General features: G+C 43.7%; 1 protein-coding gene across 3 annotated transcripts in view; it reads right to left on the reverse strand.

Annotated features, from left to right (window-relative positions):
• The window catches only part of Zfp507 (zinc finger protein 507), a 30,658-nt gene that overhangs the window by 14,840 nt on the left and 912 nt on the right, over positions 1 to 14,906 (reverse strand). Inside the window, exons 2-6 of one of the 3 annotated variants that reach the window (XM_030242902.1) lie at positions 14,256 to 14,346; positions 12,626 to 12,755; positions 6,341 to 8,436; positions 4,466 to 4,580; positions 536 to 650 (exon numbers count right to left, since the gene is read on the reverse strand). In XM_030242902.1, coding sequence (XP_030098762.1) covers positions 536 to 650; positions 4,466 to 4,580; positions 6,341 to 8,434 — 2,324 coding nt within the window. In that variant the 5' untranslated portion in view covers positions 8,435 to 8,436; positions 12,626 to 12,755; positions 14,256 to 14,346. The remainder of the gene's footprint in view (positions 1 to 535; positions 651 to 4,465; positions 4,581 to 6,340; positions 8,437 to 12,625; positions 12,756 to 14,255; positions 14,347 to 14,906) is intronic. The other 2 variants (XM_006540298.2, NM_177739.3) reach the window with 2 other exon arrangements.

The following is a 14,906-nucleotide window of genomic DNA, read 5'->3' on the forward strand; positions in this document are numbered from 1 at the left end:
GTTTTACCCTTGGGTAGCAAAGTTTATTAAACAGTAGTCACTGCTTAGCTGCTGACTCTGTCTGGCCAAGAATACACCTTATTTTCTCTAAATACGAATGAGACAGAATTTGCTTTTGTGACAAAACTGTATTAAATGATACTTTCAAACTATAGAAAACAAACTTTTCATAGGTGTGTTTATGGCCTTCATGCCTTTGCTGGCATGTGCAGCATACAACTTTTGCATCACGGTGATGAGGTCTGCAGCACCGGAAACTGCTCTGATAACTTATACTCCAGAGAAACCAGAGCAGAAAACTGGTGGACATAGATATCTACCAGTTTTCCCAGTGTCTCAAAATGTCTGCTGAACTGAGACTCACGCTTAATGTTTCTTAACAAACTTAAATGAGATTTAAGAAACCAGCATGTGACCATTTCTTAGTTTTTAACATGTGTTTTAACCAAATATTTCAACCTATCTCTAAAGCATTCCTTTATCATAAACTTTATTCCAAGATAAACTTCAGAATGCTGGAGTCAATCACACTTACCTGTATGGCTTATCTGAGTTATGGACTCGTCTGTGGTTCCTGACGCCGACGTACGTTGTACTTGTGTAATCACACACATCACACCTATACTGTTTCTGGGTTGAAGGCTTGTTCCCTTCAAGGAAAAAGGTTTAGAGGCATGATTTGGTAAGACTCACATGGGAGCATTTACACCTCATCATGAACAAGTAATTATGATACTACGTGCCAAGGTTTTAATCAAGGCTCTCTCACAGTATAATTAACACACTTGAAGCAGCTCCCTAGACTTTCTTGCACTCAGACCATCAGCAAGCATGAACTGAACACCATATCATCTGACCTGTAAACATGGACAGGTTGGGCTGGTTCTGTGTACCATGTTCCAGGTTCTACAGGAGAATGAACTTGCCCTCAGATGTTGTGCTGACTAAGTTAGCAGCTAAATTAACCAAGTTACACTGTGAACTTGACAGGTGTTATTCTAATCAGTAATGGTCACAGTGTCTTAAAGAAACATTTATTTGCCAACAAGCTAAAATAATAAAGTATTATCAAGTATGGCTAGAGGCTGGAGAGATGGCTCAGTCAAAAGCACTAGCTAGTTTTGCAGAGGACCCAGGTTTAGTTCCAAATACCTACTTGGTGGCTCTCAACTGTCTATGACCTGAGTTTCAGGGATCCATGTCTTTTTCTTGCCTCTCCAGGCACTGTACTCATGTAGCACACATACATACATTCATAGAGCAAAACAGTGATCTACATAAAATAAAAATAAACTGGCCACGAGTCATACACAGCAAGCTGCGTATAAAACTCTGACATTTTTACCATGTAGGTTTGCTTGGTTTACTACTGCTTAATGTCAGCCATCAATTAAACTTAGGAGGAAAAGAAATCAACAGTTCTGAGGAGTTCTACAACTCAGCACAGTCACGCTTAATGGGCTGGGGGAGGGGAGGAGGGGGGCAGAGACCGAAAAGACTCATGTGCAGCAAACTCGAGCCCAGTGATACAGGCCCTATTACCAGCTCATTCTGCAAATGAGGAGCTGCTCACATAAGCTCTAGGGCTCCATCCTAAGCACTGCTCCTGGAGACTGCCTATGCTTTCTGTCCTGGTTCCCAGCTCCCTGTGTTCCTCAGCAGGTACACATGGAAGCCCAAGGCTTAGGCAGAGCAGGAAGAGCCATGTGTTCTGGGCAGGGAGCAAGCCATGAAGCAAGCCTAGGTGGGAAGGAGTGCACACAGGATCTAAGTAACATTGCAGAAGAAAAGAAAGCCCACGGTGAAATTTCAACAAAGAAAATTCTTAAGTTAAATTTAAGCATTCTAAAATTGAACTTTTCTTTAGTTAATAACTACTGCCAAGCAGGACAAAACGTCCCAATTTCCTAGTATAAATCTATAACATTAATACACTAATCATAATTACAATCTAAGCATCGCTTTTAATTGGTAGGTTAAAAACTTGGACTTGATTATAAATGGCATTGTTCCAAATATAGTTTTTGAAAAAAAAACTGAAAAAAAATGAGTTGTGAAATATTGGATAATTTTTTTGTGTGTGAAAAATATTACAGATCAATGACAACTAATAAAACTGACAGATGGAAAAGCCTAATATAGCACAGAATGAGAGACCGTGCTACTTCTAGCAAATGTTTCCAATAGAATCAAGACTGGATTTAAAGTTCAACGACTCGGGCTTAATTTCTGCTCGACCACTGGTGTGAGAATGAGCAAATGATGTCAGCTCTTGAGGCCACATTTGCCTTCTCTACAGAATGGGAAGTAGAGGACCTTCTCACATGGCTGAATGAGCCTAGTGCTCTTTCTGCACACCACCAGTCAGACTCTGCAACGCTGGCATTAAAAACCCAGGGCTGCACAAATGACAGGTCTCTACGAAAGGACAATTTAAACTTCACAAGGAGACACAGTCTGCAAGTCCAGAAGTGCTATGCCAGGACATTTGCTGCCATCATACCCACTAGTCCACTTCTGATTCCACAAGGGCAGTGACACCCTTCACTGTGCTCCCAGCACTTGGCAAGAGAACCCCCTCAGGATCGGTGTGCCATGCCTTTAGCCTGAACGAATTCTGCAGTACTGTTACATCAGTTCTCTGTAATGAAAGCATGCTAGTGTCGTCCATGCTATATCAATAGCAAAGACTGCACACAGCGACAGTCATGCCCTTCCCTTTTTGTTTAATAAACGTACGGAATAGTTAAGAGATTGTTATCAAAACATGAATCACAACCACACGTTATTAATCAAAGTACCCATCCAGGTGTGAGTATGCAGGAAGAGATCAGCTAGGCCTGCTATAGTTTGACAGAGCAGCAAATGCAGCTAAGTGGGGGTTAAAACTAAAATCATGGTAAGGGCTAGGGTGAAGGTCAGTTGAAGAGTGCTTGCTCAGCATGCACCTACCACTAGCACTGCAAAAAAAAAATAAACAAAACAAAACTCCTAAACCAAACCAAAAACCAAGATGATTATGGTATGCAACTTAAATCTACACCTCATTAACCCCAGGAGCAAGCGTCGAAGTCACACAGAAAAATTGCAGAGCAGAGGAAGGTACGAACACTGTGTCTCTGGAGTGTCCATGTTGATGTCTTCACTGAATCTGCTAAAAACCACTGATTACTTTTAAGCCCTTGCTTTCAATGCTGCTGGAGTCAACTGCAGGTGGCGCTACTAAGTTGCACACACTTTATTCCCTCATTAGGATTTACGGGCCAATCATGTCTAATGCTTAATGTCTCCTTTAGAAGGGATATGGAAACATAATGAATTAAAATAAAAAGAGGCATTTAGGGCTATTCTGTAGAAAGGAAACAAAACTGTTTTCGCTCAGCCATCCACCTCGAAAGCAGATGCCATGTCGTAAACTCCTTTTGTTCGGGATGGTTTTACGGGGTGGCATCTGTTTGACAAGGGGATTCTGGTGCTACAGTGGTGTCAAAATCAGTTCCTTCAGAAACATTCTGGAATCAGTTATGCTTTCTGGGGTATAATTTAATGAGACATTATGGTAAAACATTTTACTCTGCAGTTGTTTCTAACTTTAATTCTTAGGAAATCTAAAAAGGAAAGTCACCCCAATATGTTTTATTTCCCATAAACACTGTGTACCACACTGGAGACATTTAAAGCATATCAATTTACGTGAACCACAGCCAGGAAGCACAGCTTATTACACTCAATCCCTCATTCTCTGGATGTGGCATCCGCCTTTTCATGGAGCTCTAATTAAATCTTTTGATTCTAATATTCCTATTACCAGATACTCCGCCGACTAGTACCTAACTAGTGCATAAAAGGTTCCTGTGTGTGTTTAAATAATGCAGATGAAGTCTGGAAGTCACACTTGGAGAAGAGTAAGCTCACAGCAGGAAGCCTCAGTTAAAGTTTGAGGTGGGGGTTGCCATCTGCAAAAGCTGTGCCTCAGCAGGCAGGTCATTTGGTGCTAGAGAGGGGGCGGAGGCTTGCCTTCTGCGCTAGCCCCCACCTTCCCAGCTTGCGGCCGGCCCGTTACCTTCCAAGGGTCTCTGCTCTAGCCTGGCCCTTACAAACCCCTGCAAATTTTAACCATAAGATCTATCTGCCTGGGTTTAGCCAAGTCCTTACTAATTTAGCACTTCTGACCCAGAACTTGTAATTTACTCTAGTCAATTCTTGGAGTTTCCTTAGGAACAAAGGGAAGATTCATTCTCACCCACAGTATAGAAGAGGGCAGATACACACACTGTTCCATGACAACGAAGGGCATTTTCACCTCATAAGCTTGTCAGTGCAGACTGTATTTAACAAGGTACAAGTGAGGATGACGGTGTGTGCGCGAACATCATCAGAGTACATTACATGCATTCACAAAACCGTCCTAATGAAAGCCGCCATCCTGTGCAGTTCATAGATGCTAATGAAAATGCACACATACCTTCCTGAGCACACTTTCCATCAGCGGCATCACGGGAAATTCTTGGCTCATTCGAAGCTACTGACAAGGTGTTGGGCAGGCAGTGCTGCTCTCTCTCATGATTCCTCAGTTGGCTCTAAAAAAAATAAAAATAAAAATAAAGCAAGAAAATTAACCCCTAGCTCCCAGCAAATATACCTGCATGGTTAGGAGGAAGCGGCTTCTGGAACCTTTGGCCCATTACCGACTGGGTTCTAGGGTGATTATTTTACCCATCATCTGCTCACGCAGTTGCAGCCAAATCCTTATGATTTAGTACTACTTTACTACTTTCTTTTAAAAAAACTAATATTCTAACGTCAAACCTACCAAAAACCACTCAGCATATGCAAAATTAGAGACAGACAGACACTAGGCAATCACAACCTCATCATAGTCTTTTTTTTTTTTTTTTTTCCCCCGAGACAGGGTTTCTTCTCTGTGTCACCCTGGCTGTCCTGGACACTTTGTAGACCAGGCTGGCCTCGAACTCAGAAATCCGCCTGCCTCTGCCTCCCGAGTGCTGGGATTAAAGGTGTGTGCCACCAGGCCCGGCTTCATCATAGTCTTTCATGTTCTCTGAAGAGAGGCCTGTTTTCTGAGGTAAACACCCCACGACAGGCATGCTTCCCACACAGCAAGCAGGCCAGAGATGAAGGAGCAGATGGTTAGGGGATGACTCGACATTCCTGCAAACAAAACCTTATCCAGCAAACACAGGCGCTCTTGTTAACTTCTGAGTCTGAGACCAGCTAGACATGTCACAGGAACTAACTCCACCCCAAATCAGGAGGACAGAGGCAGCAAAAGCATCTCTAGATACTCCTGGAACTCGCTGTTGGGACCTCTCTGGATGCGCTATTTGGAATTTCACAAGAGTAATCCGTGTGCCCATGAGCCTCGGGCAGAGCAACCTTTGCTCCTTTTTAACCATCTAAACTCCAACTGTAGGTAATCTGTGAGACCAAGTCTAAGCCCCAGTTGGCCAATAAAGATTCACTTTCAATACCTGGCACACTGAGGGACTGCAAGTCAATAATGACCTAGGATTGACTACAGGTACCCTTTACAGAGGATAAAAGCCATTTTCTGCTGGCTGCTGGCTCAATACTTAAGATAAACACCTGCCTTGAAAGTCCACAGAAGTCTATTCAATGGCTATGTGTGGGGGTATAGCCCCGTAACCTCAGCACACAGGAGGGAGCCTGAAAGACTGCAAGTTCAAGTTCTGCCTGGGACATTCAGGAGGACTCTCACAAAAACAAGGGCTGGGAATGCACTTCACAGGTAGGCAAGCATTTGCCTAGCTGGTGTGAGGTCTTGGAGTTGGTTCCTAACAAAGTCCCTCAAAGTGTCCAGCAATAGCAAATATGGTATCATTTCTCTTGTGCTGCCTCCTAGCAGGTCTCACAGGCTGCTTCCCTTCTGCAGTGAGAGACCACTGTTTGCTGGTTGTGTAGCAGCTGCTATGAGTGCAGGGAATACTGGTCTGTGTGCAGATGCACAGTTAGCCTTTGCCGTCAGACACGTGCCTGTCAGTCTACGCTATGTTCCCTTCTAAGTGAAAACCCGTGCTTCACACACACACACACACACACACACACACACACACACACACAGGAAAACATGAAAGCAACAGGCGCTGAGGCTGCAAAGGGCACGGCATCAGACTAAGGGAAAGCTCTGGACAGCAACCATGGAGACTTAGCTTCCAGACCTATCTTCAATGGTAATTTGTTGGGGGTACCTTTGGGCAAATTACCAAACTTCTCTGGAACTCATTTTCATTGATAAACAAACTGGGGTGGCTGGACTACAGCTATAAAGTCCCTGCCAACCCTTGAGACCGCCGCTCACCTTGTAATGGAAAGATTCTTTGCACTGCTTACATTGGTGTATTCTGGTTTTACAGTGGTTGATCATGTGGCTTTCCAAGTCTTTGCTGTTCTCAGCTATGTGCTCACAGATAGGACACTGGTAAGGCTGCCTCTGCCGATGGACACGCAGGTGCTGCTTGATGTAGCCCCTGTTGCCACTTGAGTAGTTGCACAGGCGGCATCGGTAGGGCCGCTCGGCATCTGGGATGTACTCCACCACGTTGGACCCCAACAAACTCCCATCGCTGTTGGGCTGACACTGGGCATTGTCCTGCAACTCTTTCAAAATGTCATCATCTGATGCATTCTGGTCTGTCCTTTCTCTCAGTTTTTCTATTACGGTAAGAAGGGACATACTGATGCCTGTCTTAACTTGCCCATCTGACAATTCCTGCCTTCCCTCTGGGAGAGCTACCACAGTGGAATTGCTTTGGTTAAAACTTGTTACTCCATCTGTAGAATTCTTAAGAGGAGACATGATTTTTTTTGAGTATGTTGCCAATGGACCACTGACCTGCCTTTGTCCAGTGTCTGGATCTAAAAGGTTTATGTCCCCATAGTGCCCAAGGCTGGCTCTTGTTAGTTCAGCAGCTCTTATCGGCATGGTGACAAGGGCTTCTGCAGCTAAGGAGTGCAGCCTGAGAGACTCAGAATTTGTCCTTCTCCGTCCTGGTGGGGCATTCTCATCAGGAGCCAGGCCCTTACTTAGCTCACTGTCTTTCTTCTCTGCACTGCTCCAGCCGATGATCAACCCCCCAATATCAACAGTACATTTATCAGCATGGTACATATTTCCTGCTCCTACACACCCAGTCTGGGCTTCGGAGGGGCTCGGGCTCTTCCCCTCTTCCATTTCGGCATTAATGAGGAAATGTTTTGGTGGGAGGGTTTCTTCAGCACTTGGCAAACGTTCCACAATGACATTCACGTGACCTTTTTTGTTTGGGCTACTGCTAATGATTTTCTGTGCTGAAGATAGCAAACTATCAGCAAAGAGATTCTCCTCGGAATCAGACATCACCTCCAGCATTTCTTCCTCGTTAGCGTCCAGCGTGACTGCCTGGTTTAGGTGTACTCCCTCCTCTGTGCTTTGTTCTAAAGGAGATGAAGACGGTGGGTCAGAGCTGCAAATCTGTACTTGTACAGATGGCCCATTGTGGATGCTCAGCTCGCTGTCCCCAATAGCAATGACAACTGCATCAACCCCACCAGGTGCAGCAGACATAGAAGAAGCCAGAAGGCCAAGGGGCTCATTTTCATTCTCAAAGATTGGGTAGGAGCAGTTAACTTCCCCTGCATGTTTCCAAGCATGTGTCTTTAACATCCGCTGCTGGCCGCAGGTGTAGCTACAGAATAAGCACCGGTACATGCCATACTGTTCATATGCATACCACTTCCTCCGACCCGACTCTGCCATGGCTGCACTCTGGACAGCATGGGTCTGTGGACTGCCCATGTTCACTGGGATGTCTACCATGGTCTCACTCTTTCTTTCTGTGGCTCCCTGACCGGAGGGGCTGGACCGGGCCTGGCTACTGGCACTGTTCTCGTGCTCACTCACCACGTGCGCTTCGAGCTCCTGCTGGCTCCTGGAGGTGGCGTGGCACTCCGAGCACATGAGCATCACGTCATGCTGCTGCCCATGCTGCTTGACGTGCTCTTTCAGCACAGAAAAGGATGGTGACAGGAACTTACAAAGGCTACACTGGTAGGACATAGCCTTCCCATCATTTGAAGCAAGAGTGGAACTTGCCTGTGACATCTCGGTTTTCCTAACCCCAGCAGCAGGGGACTCAGTGGCTTTAGCTGGAATCTCACAGTTCTCTAGCTTTTCAAGAGAGTTTGCTGTCTCACTTGGACGTGGGCGCTTTTTCCCAATCAGTAGACATTTTTGTGACTTCTCATGCCCCACTATCTTGCTTAGCTTCTGGATAACGTGGACCAATGGATCTGCTTTAGCTTTTCTTTGTTGGTCAACTTCTGAGGAAGGGCTGAGGACTCCTTCAGCAGTTAACACAGCCTCCGGTTCTCCAATCTCTTGCACCAACATGGCAATGCTGCTGCTTTCTTCCATATCTAGAGACAGTGCACAGCAGAGAGCATGGGTTATGGGATAATGTCAACTCTGGTGTCTGACTGAAATGTTTAAATATCTTCTAAGTTGGGAGGTTCCTATCAATGCACCCAACTGTCCCTAATAGACTTAAACAGCTCAGAATTCCTTTTTGAAACGGTCTCCTAGAGACAGATAAAGACCCTGTTCCTTGGGTAAGACTTTAACACCTTATCCTGTCACCCAGCCTCCTTGAGATTCTAGAACTAATGTCCCTTGAATCCCTTGCAATTCTAGAACTAAAGAGACATGACTCTTTGTTTAAAGAAACCCTTGAGATTCTAGAACTAAAGAGACATGATTCTTTGTTTAAAGAAACAGCCATCCTTGGGGCCTGTGGAGTCACCTCGAGCTACTGGAAAGCATCAGTCTGTGAAGCCAACATGATTTCATGTAACTCTGGATAAACTATTTCTTATGCCAAATTTTAACTGTAGATAACGAAAAATCACACTTCTCTGCTCAAATTTTTGAAATTCTGAAAATATATTCACATCCTACTATAAGGAATACTGAATTTTGGGAAGTACTTTGCAAATGAAACTAAATAAGAGCAATGATCTACTTCCTCCTTTCTTTCCTTTGGTTTATGGTCCGCCAGATAAACCACAAACTCTGCTGTGGCTTCCTAGAGGTCGCATCAGTGGTCAGATGTTCCCCATCCCCATCCGTGTCTCTCTCCTGAGCAGGGGATGGGCTTAGGAAGCAAACGCTGTCATTCTGGTTCTGGCTCAGTGCCAGACAGAGGCCGGGAAGTGTTTCCTGCAGGCGCACAGAATAATGCAGCAAGGTACACAGCGCTTAGGAGCAACATCACCCTCCCTCTGGAGGCCTCAGAATCTCCTTTACACTTCCTGGCAGCCCTTTCTCTTCAGACATTTCCTTTGACTTAAATTGAGATTATTTTGTTGACTTGGACCGAAGTTTTAAGTTTAGGCTCTTTTCCAGCAACAAGTTTTGTTTTTCCACATTTTAGGTACATTCTGGAACCTAGCTCACAACATTCAATAAATGCCAACAAGATTTTCAGCACCACAAGTTACAGACCAAAAACTAGGAATCATTCTTAAACTCCAGTTTTGCACTCTTCTCTCTACAGGGCTGAATCCTGCATGAGGGCTTTAGTTCCCAGCCAGGAGCATACCTACGGCACTGCACCAGGCAGGCTCCTAGGGAACTCCTCGCCTGCACTTGGGCTTGCCCCTTTCCGAAGTCTCTGGCCACACTGTTGCCTTTTTGTCCTATGTGCCACTTTCTCCATCTTGAGTTGTCTTTATCTAGGTCCATGTCAGATAAAATGCACATGTTTTATTCCTAGCTAAAAATCAGCTTTTTTCTCCTAGGGGTAGCCTGTAACAACCACCTCATGAAGGGGAATATTCCAGAACCATAATAACATAGCCATCTCAGCTCTAAAAATCCCTCTAAGAACATTTGTGTCTTTTTGTTGTGTCTCAGAAGGAACAAATCTTTTTAGATTGAGACACCAAAGTTTGAGTTGCTACAGGAGAGACTGATAAAGGACAGTGTAGTTCTTCAGGGGGAAACAATGACCAAAAAAACCTTTTTGTGGCATCTTAAAACACATCTCACTGTCTGAAGACTCCAGTTTTAGGGGCTAGGGAGATGGCTTCATGGATAAAGCGCTTGTTGCATGTACGAGGGCCTGAGGTTGGATTCCCAGAACTCATGTGAAAACTGTACTGGGCATTGTAGCACACACCTATAACCCCAGCACTGGGGATGGAGTCAGGGAGTCAGGTGGAGTGAGGTGGAATCAGCCTGGGGATTGGCTGGTGAGCTACTTTAGCAGAAACAGTGACTCTTTAGCAGAAAAGACGACTCATGCAAGTAGATGCACAGACACACTTGAAGCAAAACAAGAACCCAGTGGGTTTTGGCCAAGGGAAGCTGTGGTTCTTCATGTGACTGCTGATTCCCCTGTGGGGTCATAACTGAAGGAATTCTGTTGCCATTCAGTTCAACTGTTAACAATATATTAGTTACATAATAAAAGTAACAAATTCACAGCATTTTCAGTTTCTTGGCCAGATACAACGTATAGTATTGTAAATACAAGATCTCCCTTCCTGTGGGTGTAAGAGCCACACAGGCTAGCTGATAACTTGGTGAACATTTAATGTTTGTTCAACAGACTTCACACCTAGTGTTACAAAGGTGACTCCTGATTCCTCTCTTCTACTTAATGATCCAACAGGAGGAAGACAGAGCAGTGCAAATTGCTCCCCATGGATAGTTCAGTGTGCTTCTTAAAAAGAAAGTGAAGTCAAGAGGAGGAGTTCATCTTAGCCCAAGAAAACGGCTAATACAAAAGACTCTGACACACACTCACTTTCAGAGCTGCGTGTGCTCAGGCATTAAGAGCTAATGGCAACTTGCAGCAGATGCTCCAATTTCCCTAGAACATTTATGTAAGTATCTCATTTTAGAGGCTGCATACATTTGGGGATAAGTACAGTAAGGCAGCTATCAAACCGATATGACAACATAAAACGCATCAAGAAGCACCTGAAAAAACCAGTTTAGGTCTGCAGGCAAAACCAACAAGCAAGCAAAAACTCATTAAAAGGAAAGTCTGTTAAATAAAAGGTCACAAACAGCCACTGTACACAAGAGAGGAGGTCACTAAAACCAACTACGTCTTTAATTTCCTATTTTTTTCCTTATGGCATTCATGCAGCCTATGTGTACTATATACATTGTACATATAAATATGTAGATATTTATATATAATTTAATATGTCAAGTGAGCTAATAAAATTCATTTGAACTAGAGATGAAAAAGAGTCAGCATACAGTACTAGTGACTCAAATCACACCACGGATCACGATAATCTGAATTCCATCCTTGGACTTAAGAGACCGAAGCAAACACAGCTGAAAGAAATGATGCTGGGGGACAAAAGTAGGGTAGGACTGTGGAAGAAGGTGATAGAGGGAGAAGTAATTCTGTCAGTGAAGGTGGCATGATTACCTCTTCATTATACTCTTCTTTCTACTTGTACAAATGACTAAAGTTTTTCATAATAAAAACAAACCAAATACACCCACCCTCAACATCACCATGTGCAAGGCACACAGCAAGTAGGTAGGCCAGGCTTTTACACTGACATAGTTACTCGAAGGTGAACATAGATAAGCACATGGAGAAGCTAGAGAAGACTAATGTTGGCTTTCCAACGCTGTGGTAACATGAAGGCTAAGTATATATGGCCAAATCCTAAGTAAGAGAAGGCTCCTCTGCGCAGAGAGCAAGCACAAGGCTTCTGGAAAAGGCAGTATATCCACTGGTCCCTGTAGGGTTAGATTGTTCAAAACTTACTTTATTTAGGGTTCTTAAACTCTGCAATCTTCCTTCTAACCCATCAACCAGAAGTAGGGGAAAAAGAAGGTTACTAGGAAAAGAGAGTTGTGGACCTGTTTAGAAGTAGTCCCTTGGGGTAATTCCAATCTTTATTGTCGGATACCAACAGTCCAGTTAAATAGCAAACACCAACCATGAATCAGCAGTAGTGGCACAATCCAGCAGAAACAGCAAGGCTCAGCCAAATTGGCACCAGTTAGCAGAAGCGGCCAGAATCAGCCGGAATACCATGAGAAGTTCTTTGGTGTGTTTCTCTCTACAAAGTGAACACCAGCAAAGAAGTACGTGGTACTGCAATGCAAGCGCGTTTTCTCAGTGTTTGTGGGGCTCTATTTATATTCTTCCTAAATATCATGAGTCCGCTCAAGTGTTTATGTTCAGTAAAACGTCACATGCCCTCTCACAAGACAGCGTCCAGAAAAACATCACTCGATGTAACCGAACTGTTAAAGAAACCAGAAAGTTCCATCTTAGTCCCCAGCATCTAGGGGTGTGGAGACATCACCACCTGTGCTCTCTGGGCCCCTTGTGGCCTTCTCTCTATGGGACTCTGCTTCCTAGTCCTCTGGCAGGGCACTGCAAATGGAGAGGAACACAGGTGAGAAGGAACAGGGCAGTCAATGTCCTGGTTTCTGCTTCTAGGTCACCCTGGATTGGTTGCTTTTTGTTCTTTAGTTTTTTTTTCCCCCGCCCCATGTGGATGCTGGGATTTGAACTCAGGACCTTCGGAAGAGCAGTCGGTGCTCTTAACCACTGAGCCAACTCACCAGCCCCGGATTGGTTGCTTCTTAACAGGTCAGTTCTTCCTGGATGGCTGCTCTCTACAAATCTATTTCTGGCTTTGGCACTTCTGTTCTCCTGATGCTGCTTCTCCCACTAACACCATCACTCTGTGGCCTGCGAATAGAAGGCCAATACCTGGTAATATTATCTTTGTAAATATAACCTCCTTCAGTTATCCTGATTTGAGAGCTATTTGCTTCTCTGCTGTAAATGCAAGGCTAAGAGTGACAAGAAAGGTTGAGAAATGAGAAAGCCTACTCTAAAACTCTAACACGAACATCTTACAATAGGAATTAGCATGCTCTCTAAGGTAGTGAACAGATAAAAATCACTGCACTGCAAGGTTCACCAAGACACAAGCCTAGAAATGTTAGCCACGAGGGAGATAGCTTTTTTGTAACCACTAGATCAGAAGACCCAGTCAGAACAAGTGAATTAGGTACTCTCCTAAACCAGCAGTGTTCTACAGTCTTTCATACCGAGTCCCTGACAACAGTCATCCACAGGGAAAAGCTTGTAATTAATGTCTTTCCCAAGAAAAGTGAACAAATTCAGTTGTCTTTATTTTCTTGTAATTTGCTATTTGGTGTATTTGTGTATGTAATTAGTTCCTTTTAGTTATAGCAGTATGGCTACATGTAGAACTGAGCGAAATGATTCATGTGGGCTTGAAGAAAGGCTCTAATTTTCTGGGTATATACAAAGAGAGAAAGACGATATAAAGAAATCTTCTTTTAGAGTATGCATTTCGTTTTTCCAACTAAGTAAATAAACAAACAAAACCCCACACCAAAACAACAGAAGCGATGGCCAATGAATTTCACACTCTTTCAGACATCTGTTTTAGCCAAAAGAAGGTAGGGTTCCTCTGTTCTCTGAAGTGCCCTGGCTGCATGATCCAGGCGAGTCACTCTTTGTTTTAGCTTCTTCTGGTGTGAAATGTGAGGGGAAAGCTGGATGAACTTTTAGAGATGGAATCACAAACTGCCTATTAAAAGTAACCTAAAAGCTAGTTTTACTTCACATCTTACAAAGGTCAGTTACAATTTATTTAAAATCTTCTCAGCTCAATGTAATAATAGCAACTGAGAGAAAAACTGGAGTATAAATACAGAAGTATACTGGTTTCATAGTATAGAGTGTCTTACCTGCACCTAGCCTGGGACAATATTTTGACTTTGCAGCTACAATTAAAACACAGTCGTAGCTAACATCAAGTAGTGTTCAGCTTCATTGTAATTTATGAAACACACATGCCAAACATAGCGCTGAAGACCACCTGTCCTGGAGCTGCAAACCCAGAATTAGGCCTGCGTCCATTTCCTGTAATATTCCTGTAATTCCTGGTGGCCAAGCCCTTCTTTGGACACAAAGTGTCAAGGAACACCTCTGAGGCTCACAGACGTGAAACAGTGCCTGGCTTCAGAACTCAAACCACGCTTTCCCTAGTATACCGATTTCCCTTTCCATGCTCAAGGTGAGCATGATCAAGTAACAGCACCGGATGGATGCTAGGCAGCAGCAAACAGCTTCGTTTGCTCAGAGTTCTGTGGGTCCAGTCACAGTGGTGGCGGTTTATAAATAAGGCATCTCAGTGAGATGTAAGTGACTTACCCAAGGTTACATGGCTGTTAGTGGCAGAGCCAGTGTCTTTCCAATCAATTTCTGAAACAGATAGTCTCCTGGATCGATATTCACAATCCAGCTGTGGCCAAGAAGGAAATAAACACCATCAAACACGTCTCTCCATTGGCGGGCGAAACACAGTAACTTATTTCGGCAGTGAAGAAACTTCCAATACTTAACATTGAAAAGAAATTTCGGAAAGCTGTTCATGCAATGTAATTGTGTGAGGCAAATTTACATAATTTACTTAACAAGTAGAGGATTTTGCAGAAGCTAAAACAAATCAGCCTGGAAAACTTCTAACAATTGTATATTTTAAACCTCCCCCTCCATGTAAGTAATTCACTCAGCAAACTACTGCTTTTACTGACATAATTTTCTAACCAATATGGAATAATAAATGACATATTGCTATTCTAACTTTAACCGAAATTACAGCCTAAGGGGTGATTATGTAAATTAGTCAAACACAGTGGGCAGAAGAGTACCATGAAAAGATGCGACAACGTGGCTTGACCTATATATTCTCCAAAGCAGTTTCCTGCCCTGGTCCTCCTTTTTTTTTTTGGCTACTGTTTTCCTATTGTTGCTTTAAAGTAGGCTTATTCGGTTCCCTTAGAAAGTAACTTAGCGATTACA

The sequence above is a fragment of the Mus musculus genome, chromosome 7 (assembly GCF_000001635.26).
Source record: "Mus musculus strain C57BL/6J chromosome 7, GRCm38.p6 C57BL/6J".
NCBI lineage: Eukaryota > Metazoa > Chordata > Mammalia > Rodentia > Muridae > Mus > Mus musculus.